This window comes from Vicugna pacos, chromosome 6 (genome assembly GCF_048564905.1).
Source record: "Vicugna pacos chromosome 6, VicPac4, whole genome shotgun sequence".
Taxonomy (NCBI): Eukaryota; Metazoa; Chordata; class Mammalia; order Artiodactyla; family Camelidae; genus Vicugna; species Vicugna pacos.
The window spans coordinates 17,477,636-17,499,207 of NC_132992.1; the positions used below are offsets into that span (position 1 = coordinate 17,477,636).

At 41.3% G+C, this 21,572-nt stretch overlaps 1 protein-coding gene across 1 annotated transcript in view; it reads left to right on the forward strand.

The window, feature by feature from the left end:
- FBN1 (fibrillin 1) overlaps nt 1-21,572 on the forward strand; it is a 238,547-nt gene that overhangs the window by 91,350 nt on the left and 125,625 nt on the right. The window contains exons 6-7 of the mRNA XM_072962489.1: nt 14,287-14,484; nt 18,590-18,715. Of these exons, the coding sequence (XP_072818590.1) occupies nt 14,287-14,484; nt 18,590-18,715 (324 nt within the window). The remainder of the gene's footprint in view (nt 1-14,286; nt 14,485-18,589; nt 18,716-21,572) is intronic.

Below are 21,572 nucleotides of genomic sequence, written 5' to 3' on the forward strand. Positions count from 1 at the left end.
AGTAACAGAAAAACCCAACCACAGTGGCTTGAACAAGTAGGGGTTAAGTTTTCTCATGTTGCAAATGGATTTGAGGATACTGAAAATGTCAGCAAGGACTGAGGCTCTTCTTTCTGCTTTACCACCCTGAGTGCGTGGACTTTTGTCCTCATGACTACAAAACGAGTTGACTAATGGACTCCCAGGCATTACATCTTTCTAAAAGAGTGGAAAGGATAAAGGACAAGGGGGAAATCCAGATGAATGTACCTCATTTTATCAGAGAATAAAGAGCTTTCCTTGACTCTCCACCCTGTAGACCTCCTCTTGTGTCTTCCTAACCAGACCTGGGCGTGTGGCCACAACTAGCTGGAAGGTGGCTAAGCAGAAAGTGATTGTGGAGGAGGGGGTGGGTCCACTGTCCTCCCGTGCCTTTGCACAAACACACAGCAAGGGCTTCATGAATGCAGGCGTGGCCCTGATCTGCAGGTCGGCCTTTACTTTTGCTCTGCTTGGCAAACCCCAACTGTTATTCACAAGCGGGGGCCAAGCAAGAGAGTAGAGATGACTTAGAACAAATCAATCAGCCCTTTAGAACGGATTAAAAGGTATATGTCCTGTCGTCTGTGCATCAGTGGCATCATCCATTTTTAAGAAGAGCTGACTAGATCGGTAGTCTGTAACCATGGTGTGCGTGGAAGGAAGGGAAAAATAGAACTAGGAGCTCAGGTGGGGATTATATATATATATATATATGATTTTATTTACTTACTCATGCAACCTCAGGTGGTAGAGGTAACCGATTTAAAGACTTACTGCTCACTGCCACACTGATAAAATTTGATGTAGGATACAAATCAAATGTGGTAGATCAAGCGAACTCACATGCAGTTATTTATGGCTTGGGCAAAGGAATAATGCAGATGATTATAAATTTAGACAAACTTGGGAGATAGGGAATTTTTCATATTCATTCATTAACAAGTACTTTGCATGTATAGATGCACAAACTATTCTAGGCCCTGGGGATATAAAGTTTCATGAGATAAATATTTATCCTTAAGGCTCACAGTCTGATGAGAGACAATCATGTAAGTGAGTGAGTACTGTGGAGTTTCATTAGTGCCACAGAGGAAGGAAGAGGAAAGTGGTCAGGGGAGGAATTTACTGGAAAAATCGGGGAGGAAGGACATTCCAGGCAGAGGAAACAGCCTTTGCAAAGACAGATGGATTGGAAACAGCGCCCTGAGTTAAGGAACTACATTTCACTCAGGATGGCTGCTGGCGGACTGCATGTAGGGGTGTGGCAAGAGATGAAGCTGGTTGGGGACTGTTTTGCAAAGCACTTTAGGTTCTAACTTGAGTTAAGTTCATTCCTGTGGGTTTAGAGGAAATGGGGATCTCCAACAAAGCACTGACTGTTGGGTTACAGAGAAGCAGCAAATTAAGAAGCTGTTGGGATGGTCAATTCTACAGGGTTTGTCCGGCTGATTGAGTATGAGGTGTGAGGGCTTCTGTGACACCCCCACCCAGGTTTGTGGCCTGGGTGATCTGGGCTATGGGGACGCCCTTCACCAAAATAACAAGTGTGAGAGGAGCAAGTCTGGTGGAAAAACGAACACCTATCAGACACATCTGTCCTATTCACACTGCCCTTCTTGAGTGACGGAAGTGACCTTCTTTCCCTGACGTGGCTGCTGCTGTCCTGACTCAGGCCAGCTGAAAAGTCACCAAGGCATCTGAATGGTCCGCAGCTCAGCCACTGGAAGTCCATCAGACAGGCGGGGTGCCTGACTCAGGATCCACAGCAAATTAGCTGCTGGGCTGACACTGGAAAGCAGGCCTCCTGACTGCGGAGGCTGACTGCCCTCCAGTGCCACCTCCACGCTGTATTCTGCCCAAACGGGTGAAATTAAATCATCAGTGGGTGCCTGCTGCCATTGGGGCATCTAGAATCACCTAGAACTCGGCGAGTTACTGAGAGTTAGCTACTGATTTATATGTGTCTGTGATAATTTTCCTGCAAGTTCATGCTCCTGTGTGGCCCCCTTTTGAGTTGCAGCGGAGGCGAGAGGACAGCTGGCCACGGTGGTTTTGCTTTGGGCTTCTGTTGCTACCTGGGAGGGGTTTTATAGTTTCACTTTTCTTTGAGAATGAAAAGTTATATATTTTATAAAACTCGGAGAAATCTGGACAAGTGATCAAAGTCGTGCTTCACTCTTATGAATGACTTTGTTAAATAGTGCAGAGGCTTCTTACCTTTTTTGAGCAATGAGTACTTCTAAGGGTCTGGTGAAAACTGTGGACTTTCTTCCACCAAAAAGGAACAAATGAATGCACTGGGTTGGGTGAAACTGGTTAGTTGCAAGTAAGGAAACTAGCAAACGAGGAAAGGGAGGTTTGCTCTGAAGAACCCAGGGGTCCCAGGACTCAAGGGCGGTGGTGCAGCAGGGCCCTCTTGAGGGCTGGAAGCAGCAGCCAGACGCTCCCTCACCTCTCCCCAGGGCCACGTGGCCTCTGTCCCTGCTCCTCCCTGCAGACCTTGTCCCTGCTCCTTGCCGGTGGTCTGCTGTGCTTCCTCTAGCACACACTGACCCACAGCCCCCGCATAACATCATCAGAGGTTCCAGCCGCCTCTAAAGAGTAAGACCAACACTTCTCAATACTATTTCCAAACTTCTGGAAGAGAACATGTGATCGGACTGCTTGGACCTGACACTCAGATACCAGGTCAACTTTACAGTGTCTCTATGTCTACATGTGATTTACACATAATTTCAGGGCACCTTTGGCTGTCCTGAGTCCCAGCTGGGATCTTCACGTTAAGAACCGCAGGCTACGGGGTAGGATATAGCTCAAGTGGTAGAGTGCATGCTTAGCATGCACAAGGTCCTGGGTTCAATTCCCAGTACGTCCTCTATTACCTCTTCCCCCCCCAAAAAGAACCATAAGCTAGAGAAACTTGGGTGCTAATAGGCCAGCAGCACCACCTTTTAGCTGTGAGACTCCTGCAGAAAATAGAACATGCACTGGAGTAGAAGGAACTTGCACAAGTCTAGAGCCTAGAAATATTTGCTCCACGCAGGAGCTGTGAATTTTGAACATCAGTAGTTAAATCCCAGGATGGCGAACATGATGCAGATTGAATGATAGCACTCTCCAAGGTCGTAGATATTATATTCCTAACTTTTACTCTTAAAGGTTTGGAAATTCAATTTTAATTATTGTTAACATGCTTCGTAAATGTCCAAGGGAATACAATATAGACCTGTTCATACATCCAGAGAGCCAAAATCTGGCTCGAGTTGTTTTTCCTTCCACAGTTGGAGAAAATTGTGGTGTTGGGCTTGCCTCTCGGGGCATGTTAAACCGCTTTTAATGCTGTCTCTTATTATTTTCTAACCATATGCACTTTCCACACGTATCTCACTAGCTGCCTCAGATGAAACCCCAGTGTCTGGCCAAGCTGATGTAAATCTTTAGTAAGTGGTAAGAGGGAGCGGAGTAACATAGTGCCCTTTGAGTGCTCAGACAGGACGCGATTTAATAGTTGTAGACCTCATGGTCTCAGGCACAACTTTAGATTTTTTTTTCAGTTCTATGGAATGGAAATTTCTGCGTTGTCCAGCGTTCTCTGCACTCAGCAAAACTTAGCTAAAAGTCAGTTGGCTTATCTGGTATAGCATTAATACTACATAGTATTATATTGGTCTGTATAGTGTAGTGTTAATATTTAGCTCTTCAGATCTTAACCTGGGGTGTCTGGGACAATAGTTATTACTTCCAAAGAGCACAATGCGTACGCATGTAATTGCTGTAAGACAGTCCTGTGCTGTGAGACAGTTTTCATGAACAAACGCATCAGTGTCCCAGAACATCAGCACTTGTCTGTTACCAGTGAAGCTGCCAAGAGGCCACCGTGACTGTCCAGCCCGTGACACATCCTCATTCCATCTGGTAGACCTTAAAAATGGATGACTGTAAAATAACAGCAAAAATGCAGTTCTGAGGTTCTGATGCTTTTCGCCTTTGGTCTCTGCCGCGTTTTGATTTGTGAGCGTGCACAGCCTTTTTGCCAGAAATCTTCTTTTGTTGATTAATTAAGCCTGCTGATTGGGTTTTGGTACCGCCGCCTCGCCCGTCCCCTCGGCTGCGGTGTCTGCCTTCTGCACAGTTCACTCACGTGTTCTGAGTAATGCTTGAGCTTTCTTCCAACTTGTCTGTCTTCAGTTGAGTTCAGCGCCAGACCCCGAGCTGGAAGCAGTCTCAGGAATTTTTCATTCATCAGACATTTTCTTCCAAAGAAAAATTCTGAGAATAGGAGGGTCACCTTGAGAACTACTTGGTAGTATATTAGCAGAGTTCAGTGGTGTTTGTGTGTGTGTGTGTGTGTGCGCGCGCGCGTGCACGTGCGTGTGAAAAGGAGGGAGAGGGAGAGGGAGAGAGAGAGAGAGAAGCAACCTATACATCACATGCCTATAAGCAAATGAATATTTGGGAAAGAGCCAACTCTAGAAGCACTTCCCAACCAGTTTAACCAAACTATCTCGTTGCCATTTATCTGTCTTGGTATTACAGAAAGCCCGTATTATATGAGGCACTTCTCAGTTGTGCTTAAATGGCTGAACTTTTGTCCTTAAGTTTTTCACCAGATCTCTGAGAACTGATAATATCCCTGGAACGTGGTATGTATCTGCTTCCTGTGGAAGGAACTCAGGGCTGGCAGCTAGAAGGCTAGTGGTCTTGGATCCCCTCACCCTGCCATTTCAGAGGAGCAGCACTGAAGTTCCCCGCAGGCAATCCCACCCCCCACGCCGGGATTCCGTCACACATTGTTGGTCTGGGCCACGCGTGCTTAACACTCAGGTTTCTGTGAGAATTGGCCAAACGTGTTTGAAGAATTTGAACCATAAGGCTTTTGTATAAATATCTGAATGTGATGTGACTAAATGCTTGCTCCCAAAGAAGAAGGAAAAGATGAGCAATTGAGTGAAAAAGCTAAAATACACAGACCGAGATACAATTTCATTATACCCAGGTTTTGTTTTGTTTTGGTAGCATCAAGATTGACAGAAAACAGCTTTATGTGAGGCCAGCCTCATGGATTCAAAGCACCTGTCCTTCCCTAAGAACTTGACTGTGAAAACGTGAAGAATGTTTATACCAGTTACTGGTAGTCAGAGCCTAGTCCTCCCTTAGGTCCTCCAGGTCAGTAAGTGACTGGCCTCATATCCAGCTATGAAGCCGGAAACCCAGGAGACAGACATCCTCGTCTTTCCATTTTCCCTCACCCTTCACATCCAATCCATCTGTAAGTGCTGTTGGTCCTGCCGGCCCCCGACCCTGGGACGTCACCCACCAGCCGGCTTCTCTCCATTTCTGCACCACCACCTTTGTCTAGTCACCACCACGTTTCACCTCATTTCCACTCTTGAACCTTCTAAGCAGCACTCTTTAAAAATAACACATTGTGTTTTCAGTGGCTTCTTGTTGAATTTAGAGCCAGATCCAAACTACTTACCGTGGCCGAGAATGTGCTGTGTAATTCCAGTCCCTGCCTAGTGTTCCTGGCCCATTGTGTGCCCCTTCCCCCTTCCTCTCTAAGCCTTGGCCACAGTGACCTTCCCTTGTTACTAGAGAAGCCAGGTTATCTCCCCACTGTCTCTTAAACCTGGAAAGCACTTACTCTTACTTTCCACAGCTGGTCTGCTCTCATCCTTTAGGCCTCCGTTTAAATGTCACCTCCTCTAAGAAGTCTTCCCTGATCACTCTGACTGAGGCAGGGATCCCCAACTGGCTTTTATCACAGCAGCATGTTTATTTCACTTGTAGACTAAATCACAACCTCAAACCTAAAATCATTCTTAATGTATTTCCCTACTTATTGACTATCTTCCCCAACCAGGCTGTAAACGCCATGGGGTCAGGGACTTTATCCCATGCTGCCCTCTGATACAGCACATTAAATATTTGTTGAATGAGTAAAGAAACTCTGATTGTGTTTTATAGTTGTAAGATTTACTCATTGAACCTGATCATTGAAGTCAGGACGTCTAATTGTATTTTAGGCAGCGGGATTTTATTTTTTGTTTTGGTGAAATAACACATACATAAAATTTACTACTTAGCCATTTTTAAGGTGTATGGTTCAGCGGCATTAAGTCCATTGACATAGTGTGCAACCATCACCACCACCCATCTCCAAAACTTTTTCATCTCCTCAAAATGAAACTCTGCACCCATTAAACACTAACTCCCTGTTTCTCCCTCCTTCAGCCCCTGGCAACCCCCCTTCTACTTTCTATCTCTAGGAATTTGACTATTTTAGGTACTTCATATAAATGGAAACTGCAGTGGAATATTTCTAATCAATTCATTTTTCTTGCCCCTTTACCAACACAGGCCTTTAACCCTCCAAATTTGAAAATGTCATTTATAATAATAATTTTCCAATTTTAACAACAGAACATCCTAGTAGGATCCTTCAGAAACTTAATTCACTTTTTGTAGAACTTATATTTGGAAATTAAGTAGTATTGCAGGGCACTTTTGAAGTATAGGAGTGGGTCTAAGAATGTGTTGGTCCTGGAAATTTTTCTATTGAATATCATTGGTCACAGGGCCCTTTACCCTAATGTCGTTAATCTTGCTCTTGGATGGTAGACAATGTTTTATACTTCATGGCTTTGAAGAAAACAGAAAAGAACAAATAAATCAAATTGTTATATAATACTATTGTTTTTGTCTTGCTGTTCAATAGCTGATGCTCTGTGGTGAAACTGCAGTTTGGTTTAACGTGGCACTCATACAAGCCATTTCAAAAGTGAATGAATCAGAGCCAGCTGGTTCTTTCAAGTCGAATTTGCAAACCATTAAAAATGAAGACACTGTGTGATTTTACTATCTTGATGGTAGATACATCACCCAAACCAGAATTTTACTTTCATCCACCCCCTCCCTGACTGTTTTGGGGTTTTTTTTCTAGTAAAAGTAGTTTAGAGATAACTTTGGGGGAAAATGGAAATCAGTGATGATTTTTAGGACATACAGTGAGGGAACAGATCATGTCAGGTAAGTGATTATTTGGAAATGAGATATTCTCTTCCCTGAACAAGATTGCTTACTGTTTTCTTCATCATAGAGCAGAATAAAATGTGGTAATAATTTTCTGTAGTTGAATTGCTGACACACAGAATTGGGTCCACAGAACTGTGGCCTGGATTTCAGTGAATTGCTTAGTCTGTGTGTTAGATTAAATGGTGTACAACAGATCACCTTGTTTCTGCAGTTTGGAATGATATTTACATTAAAGCTTATATGGCAATACCTTGAAATTATGAATTAAAGAAGTTGAAAATCAGAGAAAATGTTAATATAGAAATAGTCTTGTGCTCATTCCTATGCTTTACTTCTAAAATGCTTTTTGAAAAAAATTAGTGACAGTTAAGCTATATCTCAGATACAGTTGCGTAAAGTAAACATTTTGCATGATTTAGTAAAATTTGCCAAAGGGTCATATTCTTTAAACATCATTGTGGAGACCATGTTCAGTAGGCAGTCTTGCATGAAGTATTTTCTGGAAATGTATGGATTGGAAAGTTAGAGTCAAAATTTATTGTGTCATTAAAAGGAAAACACAGCTTGAATGTAACGGAGGAGGCACTATTGCATTGCAAAAGTCACCCTGAAAGGAATTCCCTCACCCCCTCCCCAAGAATTTTTGTTATGAAAAATTTCAAACCTTTCTTAAAGTTGAAATAATATAAAGTATACCTACGTACTTTCTACCTACATTAAATATTCATTTCCATTTTTCCACTTTTATACACATATACGCTCTATGTATATGTATCAATATATATTTGTGTATAATATATGTATACATAATATATAGTATGTTTGGCTGTTATATATAATTTTATGTATATTCAATTTGTATATATTGTATTTAAATACATATACCATATATATAATAATTATATATTATGTATATATTTGTGTGTGTATATATACATATATGTAGTCTGTTTTTCTAAATCATCTGAAAATTAAATTACATACGTCATGACATTTCACCTCTAAACAATAAGGACATTCTTGTGTGTAACTACAATACTGTGATCACGCATAAGGAAACAACAGTTCCACAGTATCATTTAATATCCAGCCCATATAAAAACTTTCCAGTCATCTCTTTTTGAAACAGTGTCCAATTAAAATTTGACTATTATGCCTTTTTAATCTGAAATAATAACTTTACCTTCTTTTTTTTGTATGTGGGCGGCCATTTACTTTTGGAAAAGTTCAGGCCAGTTGCCTTTGAAAATGACAAATTCTGAATTTTCTGGTCACTCCCTCATAGTGATATTTATCTTGCTCATCTGTCCCTATATGCCCTCTTGACTGGAGGGAGGTTAGGTCTGGAAGCTTGATTTAAGGTTTGACTGTTTTTGGCATAAACTTCTTAGACGATGTTTAGTACTTTATATGTCATCATATCAGCAGCTGCATGGAAGGATTTCAGAGTGGCGTGTGATAGTGCAATTCTGGAGGAAACTGAGTTAACTTTTGGTGTTACTGATCTTGTTTGATCAATGCGTTTGGATCCTGATTGGAGAATCCCGCTGGAATTTCACTTAGGTACCAGCTCCCACACTGGACAGGGAAGCTGGAAGTGGGAGTTAATGGTAGTGGAGTGATGTCATGTGTATAAATGTGCTTTGTAGCACTGTGAAGGGGGAGCTTAGAAATGAGAATTCCATTGACCATCGGGAAAGTGGAGTAGTCGGTAATTAGCCTTCTTAAACTTTGATTTGTTGTTTGATTTGGTGAGCTTGTGGTTAATATAATTAACAAGGAATATAATAAAGTTAAAGTGCCTCATAGTCAGTACAGTGGAAAGGAATACTACTTTGTTGTGGTTAGAATGTCAGTTTTGGTTGAGAGATACTGAGTTACGTTGAGTGGCAGAGATCTCGGTTTATGGGTTGTCTCACATTTCCGAGGTTAGACCTTCAGGCAGACAGTCAGCTATCTTGCAAACACTTTGCAAAGTCACTTTTGAGGGTCTTTTACAAAACATGGATGCCCAGTCTCCATGCTACATCTACGAAATCACATTCCATGGCATGGGGCGGGGGTGGGCAGTGGGAGGACAGAGGTGAAGCCCAGGCGTTGGTGTTTTGCCGAACATCCCCAGGAGATTTGGTTATGTCCTGAAGTTAAGAAAGATTGGAGTAAGAAGAAATAACAGCAATTATGAGACTTACTATCATCATGGAACTTCTTTAATTTTCCTCAGACTGGAAGTTCTCTGAACTCCTTCCTCAGAAGATTGTATTGAAATTCCACACGTTAGTAGCTGACTGTGTCCCAGGCCAAACAACCTGGAAGGAAGAAGCATGCGGTGACCCCCTCTCTCATGGATAAATTGATACCTCATTCTTTTGTTTGAAATTTTTATGAAAAGATGGATTTAAAATAATTGGAGCCTAGTGCCCCAAATTATATCCTTGTGCGTTCCCTGCAGTGTGTGGTTTAGTGACTGGGCGGGAGTGACAGGACTTCATTGTACCACAGAGTATTCTTTTTCTGTGAATGATACATTTGCTTCAGGGTGAAGTCTGATTACAAACGAAAGTCAAATAACACCGTAGGTCCCAGTGTTCTGAGCTGCAGAGCTGAGGAGGAGCTGAGGGTCAGAGGAGGCAGACGTACGTTGGTCAGATCCCAAGCCTTGGGGCCAAATCTGTTGGGACTGAGGAGCAATCCCTGAGCCTAACCACTCATAATGGGAACATGTGGACGCAGAATTTCCCATGAACTCGCCACACTAGAGTAAGCCAGTTAAAAACAATTAAAATTGCATTTTAATTTTAGAAAGTCTTGGCCTATTGCCCTAGTTCATGGAGGTCTTATAAGGAAGTGACTGTCCAGCAATTTGCGAACAGAAAGTATTTTTAATGCTATATTTTATTTGCATTAGGAATAATGATTTACGTCGAGAGAATGAGTCAGACATTATCCAAGTATTGAATTAGGCACATTCTCTGTCTAGAGTTGGGACTCTCTGAAAAAAAAAAGTATGTAAATTTAGCCTAGTATCACGTAAGTGCTATGGGAATAATTGTAAATAATTGGATTATTAGTAAGGAATTGGGAGCATGGGCAGATTTTTTCTGTGGTTGGAGTATTGGACTAAAATCAGCATAACTTTGGCAATCTAAATGAAGCACAGGACAAAAAGCACATGCTGCCAAATCAGAATGACATTTGAAAACCACGTTAATACAGCATTTACCTTCCAAAAGAATGATTTTTAGATCCAATTCTGTTTCATCCAGATTATGCCTCTCCCTCTGCAATCAGCCATTTTTGTTGAAAATACGGCTCTACAAACACACTTACGTCCACTGACCAAGCCTCACCATCAAATGAGCCGGCTCTTTTCTTTGTCCGTAATGATAAGGATCTAGCGTGGAAATGTGTTAAGTCCATGGACCCGGTTATACATACTCAAACTGTCTGCCAGATTTTTAGTATATTTAATAAAGATGGATCCCTATGGGCTCGAGAGATGCCTAATGAGTATTGTCAGAATTAGCAAGTGCTGTTTCTCTTCCATGTGTTTCATATTGAAATGAGGGCAAAGAGTTATTGACCCTGGAGAAGTCGTAAGGGTTATTTTTCTTTTGATGAAAACCTTCCAGTAAGGAATTCATGCCTGAAGTCATGAGCCAGTCTTAGATAGGACTGACTCAGATTTTCCTAGCATTTGCTCGTGTGCCTTGATTTTGCTGGTGTCACTCACGAAACACCGTATTTGTATCTACCCTGAATCTTTGCAGTCCTCATGTGTAATTCCATAGAGTACCTTTCCAAGAGGGAAGACAGACCCAAGCAGTGCTGAAGAGAGAACGCAGAATTAAAACTCTCGCTCCATTATGTCTTCTAAAGATAGCAAAATGGCCTGATGACATGAATCTGTTTGATGAAAGTATTTGCGTTCGTCTCAGTAAGTTAAGAGGAAAATAGGAAATAAGCCTAAATTTCTTTCCTCGTTAGCTAACATGGACGGTTTTATTTATTTTTTAAGTAAAAGGTTATGTTGCTGTGATCTTTCTACTCTCAACTATGAGGTATATATAGTCATAAAAATCTTGATGGCTGCGGCATAGGGTTAAACATTTTTCATCCTTAAAGAATTCATCAGTAATGTACACTGGATGTTGAATGTAATAATGAGGAGTTGGAAGCAATTTAAATGATACCCAGTAAGGAAATTATTGAATAAATTATGTTATAACTTGATGGAAAATTATACATTAATGAAAGTCATATTTTGGAGTAGTGTTTACATGGGAAGATGCGTTTGGCGATGTTAAGTGAAGAAACAGCAGGATTCAAAATTGTATATTTAGTATTACTGATTCCTATTTTGTGATCAAAAATAAAACACACGTAAAATTATGTGAGATAATAGACTGATACGTTATCAAAGTTTTCTTTAGGTGCAATTCCATGTGATACTCATTTTCTTATACGTTACTGCCCTTTTCCTAATTGTCTGAATTAATTTTTTGTTTTCAAATCAGAGAAATACATCAAATACGAAAATATCAAAGAAACACCATATATCAGAGAAGTATTTATTAAATGCCTATAAGCGCTTTGTGGAAGAATGGAGCCAAAGAAAGAGCAATGACTTTGGCCCTAGACTGTGTCCATATGTAGTTACTGTGTTTAGGAGCGATTTTGGTGCACACTGCCATGGTGCTGACTGACTTTTTCTTTACTCACAGAATGAAATGAAGGCAGAGATTTTATTCAACAGCTCAAGCATTTAATTTTTGTATTCTTGTTTGAATTCAGTGTCTGTGGAAGACAACAGCAGATTTTGAATAGACTTGGCATATTATGAAGGATATTGAAATATACTTAGAATTTGACTATATGAAAGTAAAAACTAATCAGCAGGGTTAAAAAAGATGCAGAAACAAAGTAAAAAGACAATCGTAAACTGAGGAAGTGTTGGAGATAGGGCTGCAAAGGTGGGCAGGGCCGGCACAGGTAGAGATTTCAGGGGAGCAAAGTCAAGGTTAGTTTTCTGAAGAGATCACACTGGTAGTGTTTATGTACCACCTACACAATTTCTGGCCTGTTTGCATATCCCATACTTAGTATTTAATGTTTTTCTTTTTTTTTTTTAATTGAAGTACAGTCAGTTAAGTGTGTCAGTTTCTGGTGTACAGTATAATGTTTCAGTCGTACATTTATAAACATACATTCATTTTCATTGCACATTACTACAACATATTGAATATAGTTCCCTGTGCTATACAGAAGAAATTTGTTTTTTTAATCTATTTTATATATTAATATTTTTCTTTAAATTGAATTCAGAGTTTTTTTAAAATTCATTCTCATAGCAAACATATTTGTGAAATCAGGAGTCTGGTATGTTTATACTTTTTAATAATACAAATTAAAATTAATATGTGACTATTAAAGCATGACAGTCTAAAATCCTCTTGCATCACATCAGTGATGTACGTAACACTCTTTGGTAAGCCCTGGTGTCGAGAGAGGGAGGGTGGCGATGGGGACTTGACGTTTTGGGTGTCCTGTCCATCTCTCAAGCGCTGCCCTAGTTTGGGCCTAGTCCTCTCGCTGCACTTGACTGGGTGAAGTTTTGTGTCGGGAATTCCTTAGACGGCTCGTCTTCCAGCATGGGCCTTAGGGCAGTGCCATTGAGCACGGTGGCTCATTCCAGCAAGACAGAAGGGAACCAGAAATTGATGCTACATTGAAAACTGACTATACTTCAATAAAAAAGAATGCAAAAAAAATAAATAAATAGAAGGGAGAGTAAGGAAGGTCATTTAGTGATGGGGAGCAGTTGGGGTCACAACTGCAACAGAGAGAACGGAGAGGCACACACACGGGGTGGAGGGCCACCAGCTGGTGAGGTTCAGCTCTTGCCCCAGTGTCGTCTTGGTTCAGCCTGTTCACTCCTGTTAGGACTGTAATAAAGAATTGTCCTCAGTAAATTGCGTATCATGTCCCATGAGCTACTTAAAGAAAGAACATAAAAATGAAAATTGGGCACACCCAGTGATCTTCACAGACCTGTGGAATTCAGTGGTGAAAGGAACTTACTGGGGTCCTTTAGTCCATCCCTTGGCTCATAGGAAGCACCCTGTGCACTTCCGAAAATGACACGAGGAAGCTTGCAGGGCTGGTAGTGGGTGGGAGCCCAGGAGTCTTGCCAGGGCCAGCTGCCCCCCCCCCCACCCCATCTGTCAAGGCCACTGCAGAACAGAAAGGGTTTTCGTGGCCCTGAGTTCTCTCACAGGGAGCTGGGGACAGCCTGACTTTGGTTCTCTGTGCTCATTACGTCTTAATCTTTCATGTCTGCTGGCTGTTGAATCCAGATTGACTTTGTCTCTTTAGAAGAAGAAAAAAAGAGACAGATTTTGTATCTGGTGAGACTGCTTCGAAATGCAACTTCTCCTGTGGCCTTAGCTGAGCCACGTTTGCTTTAAGATGATCCTTTTGCCCAAGGTTACAATGATTTCAGATCAGGGCCCTCACTCTTTAGAGTAAATACCTGATGTCTTTTGCATAGCTAACATTTTGTTGTTGTTTTTGTTTTGTTTTGAATGGGCTTTTTTGTTTGCTTGGTGTGTGTGTGTGTGTGTATGTGTGTGTGTGTGTGTGTGTATTTGAAATAAGATGGATCCAATCCAAAAGAAGCAGGTAATCATTTCCTTTTTTCAAGAAACTCCGGGGAAGAAGGTTCCATGACTTGCCTCATTGTAAGTTTTGAAATTCTTTGCTTTCTCCAACCTAAGTAGTGATAGACTGTAACCTGTGTGAGGGCAGGGGTTTGATCTCTTTTAATCACTGAAGCATCTATATGAGGCATAGAGGCTGATTCATAATAGTCGCTGATATATTTTCTTAAGTGAATGAATGTGTAAATTGTATTATTACGTTGCACTTGGACGGCATGTCACAGTTGTAAAGTATTTTCCGTTAGCTCATCTGATCCTCACAACAGCGTCTCCAAAGTGGATAGGAGCTTAGAAACTGGTGTTTTGATCCTCATTTTGAAGGCGAGGTCAGTGGGGTTCAGAGGTGGAATGGTCTGCCCGTGGCTTCACCCGGAGTCAGAGATGTGTGGGTCTCATCCTGGAGACCATTTCCCAATTTGGAGTCCAGCAAGATGGCACAGTACATCATTCCTCTGCGTGATGGTTCCCGCTGTTCTGGACTTTCACGGAGTTCTCCTTCTTGATTTTTCAGATTACAGGACAGGTCCGTGTTTTACTGTGATCAGCAACCAGATGTGCCAGGGACAGCTCAGCGGGATCGTCTGCACAAAGACGCTGTGCTGTGCCACTGTCGGCCGCGCCTGGGGCCACCCCTGTGAGATGTGCCCGGCCCAGCCCCACCCCTGTCGCCGCGGCTTCATCCCAAATGTCCGCACAGGAGCTTGTCAAGGTAAGCCCCGGGCTGATGGAGTTATGAATGGATTCTTCTTATTTGCTCTGGAGAGCCATTCTCCAGTGAAGCTGGAGAGGATGGAAAAGCAGCGTCAGTGGCATAACCTCACGATCTCGCTGACGGCATGATGTCCAGCTTAGGCTTTAGGAGTGCGGCTTAAGAGAGAGCAGCTGGTCCCCCTGGATTTCTCCCTGCCAGCAGTCCCCCCTCTGACCCCAGGAGTGTTTCCAGGAGGTGGGATGATTCTGTTTACAGCATGGCTGTGTGTCGCAGCCATGCTGTGTGTAAATGCAAAGCAAAATTTGTGAGCAAGGTGGTTTGTTTTTCTTAATTTTTTTTTGTTTTTGCCTTCATTTGAAATTGTTGGTGTTCCTCTCTCTCATGGGTTGTACTTAGTTGACCTGAAGAAAATTGTTCCTCTCTCCATTTTATATGCTGCATTATGCTTTTTTTTTTAACGAGTCAAAAATAAATTAGGATTTCTTTCACAGTTTTAAATATCCCCAGATGTCTCCTGCTTGCTTCTTCTGCTGCGTCCCGTAGAAGCACTCACTCTGTTTTTGGCTTTTACTCCTGTTCTTCCAGCTGTACAAATTCTTTTATTGTCTGGATGTCTGGCAGGAAACTGGAGGAAGTGAACAGAGGCAGCTCCGCACTAAACTGATGGGACTGAAAACTCCCAGGCTGTATCTGTTTCCTTTAGACATCTTCAGTGCTTTTTTAGCAAGTTGCCACATAGTCAGAAAATTCGGGGTATGCTTTTCTGAGGCAGAGAGATACCAGTTCGCTTTTGTTCTGTATGTTAATTCTGAGGATAATGTAAATATTATCAGATACAATAAAACAGAACTTGAGCTTAATCACACAGTTCTGTGAGTCTCCGCTAAATTGTGCTTCAATAAATTCCACTTCTGGTAAGCACTGTTGATGCTGGTCCCTGGCCTCTGTGCACAACATACAGCATCTTCATGTGATCTTGAATGTACCCTTCTGAATGTCAGGAGCAGCAAGAAGTCACTTGGAAACCCTAGAATTACAAAGAGGTATACTGTACAGTTTCATAAAATAAAGAGCACATTTTGTTTCCCTTTCCTTTGGTGCCCTCTTATTTTTCTCCTCCTGAGAAAATCTCAGGCATTTTGAAAAAATACTCGGTCTTAGTGATCTGAAGTCAGCTAATACCCATGAACTCATGGACGGTGACCAGAAAGCCAGACTCTGAGTGCCCCGCTGCCCGTTGGTGAGTCAGGGTCAGAGGTCTCAGTGCTAAGAGAACTGGGGGGAAGAGAGTGAAGAGGAAGAGGGGAGAGCGGCATCTCTTTCACTCTGATTTTCATTTCATACAGTCTGGACCTTTCCAGCATTTTCTTTCTGCTCCTTCTTGACTCTGCTATTCAGCATCCAAAGGGAAAAAAAAAAAAAAGGTTTTTTTTAAGAGAATCTATGAAAACCCACGGAACTGAAATGACAGTTACATTGCCACTTTGAGAATGAATTTCTTCATGTTTGATTGGCCTTTTGTCAGAGAGAGTCTGTTATCAGCTTGGGGCACTGTCTCCTTGCTGGTGTTTTTCCTCCTTAGGCCAGATATGAGGGGCTGTGGGCAGTGGGTTCAGAAAGCAGCTTATTCTGGCTTCAGTCTTGGGATGTGTGGCCAGCGGAGAAGTGTCCTCATGTATGTTTCCTCTTGGCCAAAAATCGTGATCAACAAGACTATCAAGTTTTGCTTATATGTCCAATTTTAATTTCAGTTAACATTTTAATAAACATACTCATTATATCAAGAATGGAAAATTCTGGTTTAAGACAAAATCGAGATCAGCTATAAAACATAATCTGATTATACTCACATATAATCATTCAGTTTTGCACCAGGACATTCCATTTAAAATAGTGACACTTTTATACTAAGATAAATTGTCGTTCCGTGAGTACCCCTTTTCCTGCATGGCAACTTGTTTCAAAACCGCAGATTATTAGAGATCTTATAATTGGCAGTTGCTCTCTCACTTTACTCAAGGAAGAGTAAGACTAAGGGGGTACACTACGTGTCCAGAAATAAGTATTTTTTAAAAATACCCAGAGGAAGAAAAGTTAGACTGCCTCCCTGGGGTTTCTCATTAAACCAGAGTTTGGTGTGTTATAGATGAAGAGATGGGGAGCGCATACATGTACTTTTAGAAAAATCTTTCTGATGCGCCTGGAACAATGACTTTTTTAAAAAACTGAAGTATAGTTGATTTACAACATTGTGTTAGTTTCTAGTATTCAGCAAAATGATTCAGTTACACACATATATACATATTCTTTTTCATATTCTTTTCCATTATGGTTTATTACAGGATATTGAGTGTAGCTCCTTTAGCTATACAGTAGGTCCTTGCTATTTACCTATTTTATATATAGTAGTGTGTGTCTGTAAATCCCAAACTCCTAATTTATCCCTCCCCCACTCCCTTTCCTTTTTGGCAATCATGTTTGTTTTCTATGTTTGTGAGTCTGTTTCTATTTTGTGAATAAGTTCATTTGTGTCATGTTTTAGAGTCCACAAATAAATGGTGTCCTGTGGTATTTATCTTTCTCTTTCTGACTTACTTCACTTTGTATGATCATCTCTAGGTCCATCCATGTTGCTGCAAATGGCATTATTTTATTCCTTTTTATGACTGACTAGTATTCCATTGTATAAATATACCACAACTTTTTTATCCAGTCATCTGGACATTTAGGTTACTTCCTATTGTCTGCAGTACTTCTGTGAACATTGGGGTGCATGTGTCTTTTCGAATTAGAGTTCCCTCTGGATATATGCCCAGGAGTGGGATTGCTGGATCATATGGCAACTCTATGTTTAGTTTCTTTAAGGAACCTCCTTACTGTTTTCCATAGTGGGTGCACCAATTTACATGGGATGATTACTTTTGTTCCTGGAAGGTTAAGATTTGGGGTTCCGTGTAGGACCACAGTTATTCGTTAGGTGCTGGAGATTCAGCAGTGAACAAAGAACCCTCTCTCTAGCAGCTTGTATTGAAAACGTTCAATTTATAGAACACAACGAAGCTAACAGATATTTACTAGGTCCGCTGGTCTTTTGTCCTGTAGGGAAGGACCGGCAGAGTAAGTAAGGTGATGAGTGACGGGGGTGAGGTGGGTGTTGCTGTTAGACTGGTGGGGGGAGTCCCTGCTGCAGCGAGTGGGGCAGTGAGAACCAGGCGGCCCTACAAAGGAAGAGTGGTCCAGGCAGGGGGGCCACCACTACAAAGCCCCGAGCAGGGCAACTTGGCTGCATTTGAGGAATGGCAAGGAAGCCAGTGTGGATGGAGAGGAGTGAGGGCAGGGGGAGGTTACGAGATGAGGTCAGAGAGTAAAGGGGTCAGGTAGAATCTTCTAGAACTTAGCATGGACTTGAGTGTTAAGCTGAGATAGGACATGATCCGACTTACCTTTCAAAAGATTCCCTCTGGTGGCTGCTCTGCTCTCACGTCTTGGCCTAATTTCCTGGGTGGTTTCATTTTTATTGTGCGAGACAATTCTCCAGAAGGGTGAACATTTTCCATTTCATTTGTATAAAAACATTAGCTGTCTCGTGTAGTCTGAGTGATCTCATTCAAGTAAATTCTGTTTGAACTGAATCACTCGTTACCACTCTTGAAGGCAATGTTATTGTAGAAATGTGTTGCATTTTGACTCTGAGAACTTCTTGAATACCTGTAGTTACTACTGTTACTCTTAATCACAGGATCCTCGTGCTCTGTAGCATGCATAATAAAACTCACAGAAGTCAGTACCAACATTCTCCTCTGCGTGAGGGAGGATGGAAAGGGGTAAATAAAGGATACTTGTGACTTCCAGCAGAACACTACTGACCAAGTTACGTGACTCAAATAAGTTATTCTGCATAATGTAATTGTGAGAAACAGTTTCTCTCATCATGTTCCAAGTACTGTGATGGACAAAGAACTCATTGATATAAACGTGGTCATATAATTGTGGACAAACTATCACATTTTCTTCTGCAATGAATTTTATATAAATTTCTCTCCCTCCCTCTCTCCCTCTCTCTCCCTCTCTCTCTCTCTCTCTCACTTCTAAAATCTGACAGATGTGGATGAATGCCAGGCCATCCCTGGGCTCTGTCAAGGAGGAAATTGCATTAATACTGTTGGGTCTTTTGAGTGCAAATGCCCTGCTGGACACAAATTTAATGAAGTGACACAAAAATGTGAAGGTAAGAAATATCATGCTTTATAGTTAAGAGGTGGAGGGGGCAGGCAAAACCCCAATCAGTGACAAGCTTTTTTGCAAATTGTTCCTAAATCCTTCTGTCTTTGTCATTCCCATGAATGTGTAAATATAATATTCTTACCAGGAATAATATGCCTTTGTGCTATTGAACCAGAAAAAGCCTGCAGCTTTTTCCACTTTTATAGACCCAAAATAAGAGATCCATCTGAATCAAATTAAATATTAAAACATGAAATATTTTTGAACCAATATTTGGGTTAAAATGTTCAAGACACATGTTTTTGCATAGTTCTAGAGACATGAATTTAAATTTGATCATTACATATCATTCAGAATGACATATCTTCTCATGTTTTTCTAGTTAAAATGTATGTTTGATTTTTTTTTCCTTTGGAGAGATCTATTAACTCATATTTATGCTCCCAGTACAAGTTTAGGATTTTCTTTTCTGCCTATCAAATGGAAACCTTTTAATGTTAATCAAACAGAAAACTGACTTGAGGTCAATTTATATATTTGCATTGAGTTTGTAGACTGAGCTTCTGAAAATGTGTGTGCAGAGAATGTGTTCATATTCACCACAACTGCTATTTGCCAAAAGGAGGCCTGGCTTCCAAGTGTAATAAATATTTTTTTTTCTTGAGAAGGAAACATCCAGGAAATATGTAGGCAGCGTTGAACTCTTTTCTTTGGTGAGTTCATGTAGCTTATATATGTAACGTCTGACAATAATGTAGCAGCGTCCTTAGGGCAACATCTCTCACCAAGCTGAGCGGAGAAAACCTCTTCCTTTGTTCTCAACTCGCTGTACTTGGGTGTGCGGTTCCGCTGAGACTCAGGCACTTTTGCTGAAAGCAGGTGCTGTCCTCTCTGTCCTCCTAAACCCTAGCAGTGAGGAGCGCGTCATCCTAAGCCATTTGTCTGTGTCTGGCTCGTTAATCTTTCTTTGTCGATCGCCGAGGTATGTCATACGTGCAAAAGGTGGCTTTACATATAAGGGAGCAATTCATACGTGGCATTCAAGAAGTTTAACATCTACTTGCCCTGAAACGGAACAATTTAACTCCGATAAAATTATCTTTATGGGTGGGAGTTGGCTTGAAGTTATTAATCATTGGATAACTTATAATGATATGTTCTTGAACATGTAATAGCTGTGCTGAGTTGAGGAAGCTCTTTTTAAGGAAATCAGGCTTCTTGGAAACGTTGTAGGTTTCAAAGAACAAGAAAGTTGACTCTCTCTAGACTGGTGTATTTTAGATGTGATATTGTGGATTAAGTTAGAAGTAGGGACTGTTGATATTGAAAGGGGCAAAGCACTTACCTGGTGTCACCCTTCTACGTTATAAATGAGGGCACTGTCTTGGGTATGTTATGCGCCCTGACTGAGGTCATCATATAGTGCTAAAATTTTTTAAATCTACTTTATTTAACTCATACTCTGGTGCTCTCTATACCACATTATATTGTCTTTTTCCCTGGATGTGAGCCATTACCTCTACTTTAATAACTCTACTTCCTAATATTTTGAAATATTTAAAATATTATGGCATAGATTTTCAGGTATCATCTTTTATGACATATCTTTTATGACAGTAAGAAGCTGAAGGTCTATTGCACGCAAAATCCACATCCATGTGGGTCGTGTGTTACATTTTTAGGTTTTCTCAGCTTCATATATTCAGCTCCGAGAAATACAGTCAGCGTCAAGATTTAGGGCAGTATGCTTCATGTGACTTGTACAGTCTCTGTTTTGTTTTTTGGAATTATGATGGCTTCCAGTTTAAATTAGAATTATTCTCCTGTGCCCTTTGCTTTCACTCAGGTCAGTCAGTTAACATTAGTCAGGATTGATCACCTCTCGTTGTGAGCTAGAGAGAAGATGCACAGATTTAATACTCAGACTGAAAGAAAAGTGATTCAAAATCCTTTTATTAACGCTGAGAAACCTATTATGGTGGACTATCCCATGGACCAAAACTTCAGTCTAAAAATTACTTAATCCTTTTTAACACACAAAATTTTTTTCTGGCTACATAGTAAAGTCAGTGGCAAGATAAAAACAGAATACTTTTGGCTAGACCTTTTTTTTTTTCCTTTGCCATCTACTGTTACATTAAATTCAGATGATGGTTTTTGCCCCCTTCCTTTTTATTTTCCTATGCAAAATTGATATTGGAAGAGAAGATCCCGTGAGTACTACGTGTACTCTGGCCTGCAGACTGGTTGGGAATTGTTACCCTGTCTTACTCGGGTAGCAAAGGAGTCGAATGTCCTCTGAGAAGGCGTGGTGAGCTGAGTCCTCTCCTTTGACTCCTGGCTGTTCCCCAGCTGCAGCACCTCACCACGGGATGGCGTGACTCTGGCTGTTAGGTGATCTCCAGGTGGTCAACAGAAGGAATTCCAGAAAACCTGGCCCTACCACAGGAAAGATCAAGAGCCCATCCATGTGCCCTAGGAAGATGGACAGGCCATCTTGGGGGTTCTGGGCCCTTGGGAAAATTGTCCTGGCCGCTTCGCCATTACTTTCCGTGGCTTTTTAAATGTGTCTTCCTCTTGACTTAGAGAGGAAGACTAGGTGCCTGGAAGCCCACAGGAATTTGTTTTTGTTTTTTGGGGGGGAAGGAAATTAGGTTTATTTACTTATTTATTTTAATGGCGATATGGGGATTAACCCCAGGGCTTCGTGCATGCTAATCATGCTCTCTACCGCTGAGCTATCCCCTCCTCACTAGAAATTTTTAAAAACTCAATAAAAATTGGTTTTGGCTAATATACAAGACGCTAACCTTCACTCCTTCAGTGATGGTGAAAGCTGCTTTGTGTGAGATCCTCCTTTG